This window comes from Lathyrus oleraceus, chromosome 3, assembly GCF_024323335.1.
Source record: "Lathyrus oleraceus cultivar Zhongwan6 chromosome 3, CAAS_Psat_ZW6_1.0, whole genome shotgun sequence".
Lineage (NCBI taxonomy): Eukaryota > Viridiplantae > Streptophyta > Magnoliopsida > Fabales > Fabaceae > Lathyrus > Lathyrus oleraceus.
This window is the reverse complement of record NC_066581.1, coordinates 76,833,479-76,835,668: the sequence shown is the minus strand read 5'-3', so window position 1 is coordinate 76,835,668 and position 2,190 is coordinate 76,833,479. Positions and strand designations below refer to the sequence as shown.

General features: G+C 41.7%; 1 protein-coding gene across 1 annotated transcript; it reads right to left on the bottom strand.

Annotated features, from left to right (window-relative positions):
* Nucleotides 1-755: 755 nt before the first annotated feature.
* Nucleotides 756-1,241, bottom strand: LOC127129768 (uncharacterized). Its single transcript, XM_051058895.1, has one exon. The coding sequence runs from the start codon at nucleotides 1,239-1,241 to the stop codon at nucleotides 756-758; it is 486 nt and encodes a 161-aa protein (XP_050914852.1).
* Between the last annotated feature and the right edge of the window lie 949 nt (nucleotides 1,242-2,190).

Genomic DNA, 2,190 nt, shown 5'->3' with positions numbered 1-2,190 from the left:
GAAGGGATCTCAACTTCAATTGGTAAGACAACCTCTATCCCATATACCAACGAGTATAGAGTTGCCCCAGTGGATGTGCGGACCGAGGTTCTATAACCGTGCAGAGCAAAGGGCAACATCTCATGCCAATCCTTGTATGTCTTGACCATTTTCTGGACGATTCTTTTGATGTTCTTATTGGCTGCTTCTACGACGTCGTTCATCTTGGGGAGGTATGGTGAAGAGTTGTGGTGCTCGATCTTAAATTCTTTGCACAACTCCTTCATCATGTTATTGTTGAGATTACTGGCATTGTCAGTGATGATTCTGCTAGGTATCCCATAGCGGAAGATTATCTCTTTCTTGATAAACCGGGTAACCACTTGTCGAGTGACGCTGGCATACGAAGCAGCTTCGACTCATTTCGTGAAGTAGTCGATGACGACCAGGATGAATCGATGACCTTTGGAAGCTTTAGGCTTTATCATCCCAATTATATCAATACCCCACATAAAAAAAGGCCATGGAGAAGTCAAAACATTCAACAGAGTCGGTGGCACAAAGATCTTGTCACCATATATCTGACATTTGTGACATCTTCTAACAAATTTGTAACAGTCAACCTCCAATGTCGTCCAGTAATACCCAACCCAAAGGATCTTCTTGGCCATATCAGGACCTTTTGCATGTACACCCTCGCAGCCTCCATGTATGGATTTTATGATCGTACTAGCTTCGTGTCTATCCACACATCTGAGTAGTACGGAATCATAATTTCACTTGTATAACACATCATTATTTAGGAAGAACTTGGAAGAGAGTCTTCTCAAAGCCTTCTTATCAGTAATGGATATACCCTCGGAACTTTGCTGTTTTTCCAAAAATGTCTTTATGTCATAGAACCAGGGCTTATCATCAGGATCGGCCTCGATTACTACATAATGCGTTGGTTTATCTAAGTGGTCAATATGGATAATTGGTGTTTCACTCTTCCATTTGACTTTGAACATAGACGCCAACGTAGCTAGAGCGTCTGCTAACTGATTTTCCTCTCTAGGAATATGATGAAAAGATATTTCATCAAAGTAGGGTACTAGTTTTATGATATGCTCCTTATAGGGTATCAACTTGCTATCCCGAGTCTCCCAATCACCTTTTACCTGACTTATTACCAGAGCTGAATCACCGTATACCTCAAGAATCTTGATCCTTAAGTTGATGGCCTCCCCCAAACCGTAGATACATGCTCTATATTCTGCCATATTGTTGGTGCAGTCGAAACATAATCTAGTGGTAAATGGAAGGTGGAAACCGGTTGGAGAAGTGATAACATCGCTTATGCCATGGCCTCGAGCATTATAAGCATCGTTGAACACGAGCGTCCATCACGATCCTGGTTCGGGGCCTTCCTCAGGGCTTATCTCAGAGCCTGGCATAGTGAAGTCTCTGATAAACATAATGTCTTTGTATGGAAAGTCAAACCTCAACAGTTGATAACCTTCGACAGGTAGGTGAGCAAGGTAGTCAGACAGAACACTCCCCTTTATTGCTTTCTGGGTCACATACTGAATATCATACTCGGTGAACAACATTTTCCACCGGCCAATTCTACCAGTAACAGCAGGCTTTTCAAAGATATACTTTATTGGATCCATTTTGGATATTAATAAAGTGGTATGGAAAATCATATATTGTCTTAGTTGTCAAGAAGCCCAAGTCAAAGCACAATAAGTCTTCTCTAAAAGTGAGTATCTGATCTCACATTCAGTGAATTTCTTGCTGAGATAGTAAATAACATGTTCCTTCTTGCTTGTGTCGTCATGTTAGCCCAGAATGCAACCCATAGATTCATCGAGTATTGTGAGGTACATAATGAGAGGCCTACCAGGAACCGGTGGTATCAGGATTGATGGCTCTTGCAAGTACTTTTTTTATTTTGTCGAATACCGCTTGGCAATCGTCGTTCCACACAACCGATTGATTCTTTCTCAACAGTTTGAATATCGGTTTGCATGTAGCTGTTAAGTGTGATATGAATCTGGAGATGTAGTTGAGTCGACCAAGGAAACCTCTGACTTCTTTTTCTGTTCGAGGAGATGGCATTTCTTGGATTACTCGAACTTTGTCGGGATCAACCTCAATACCCTTCTAACTGACTATGAAACCCAAGAGCTTACCAGATCGGACCCCAAAAGTGCACTTTCGGATTCA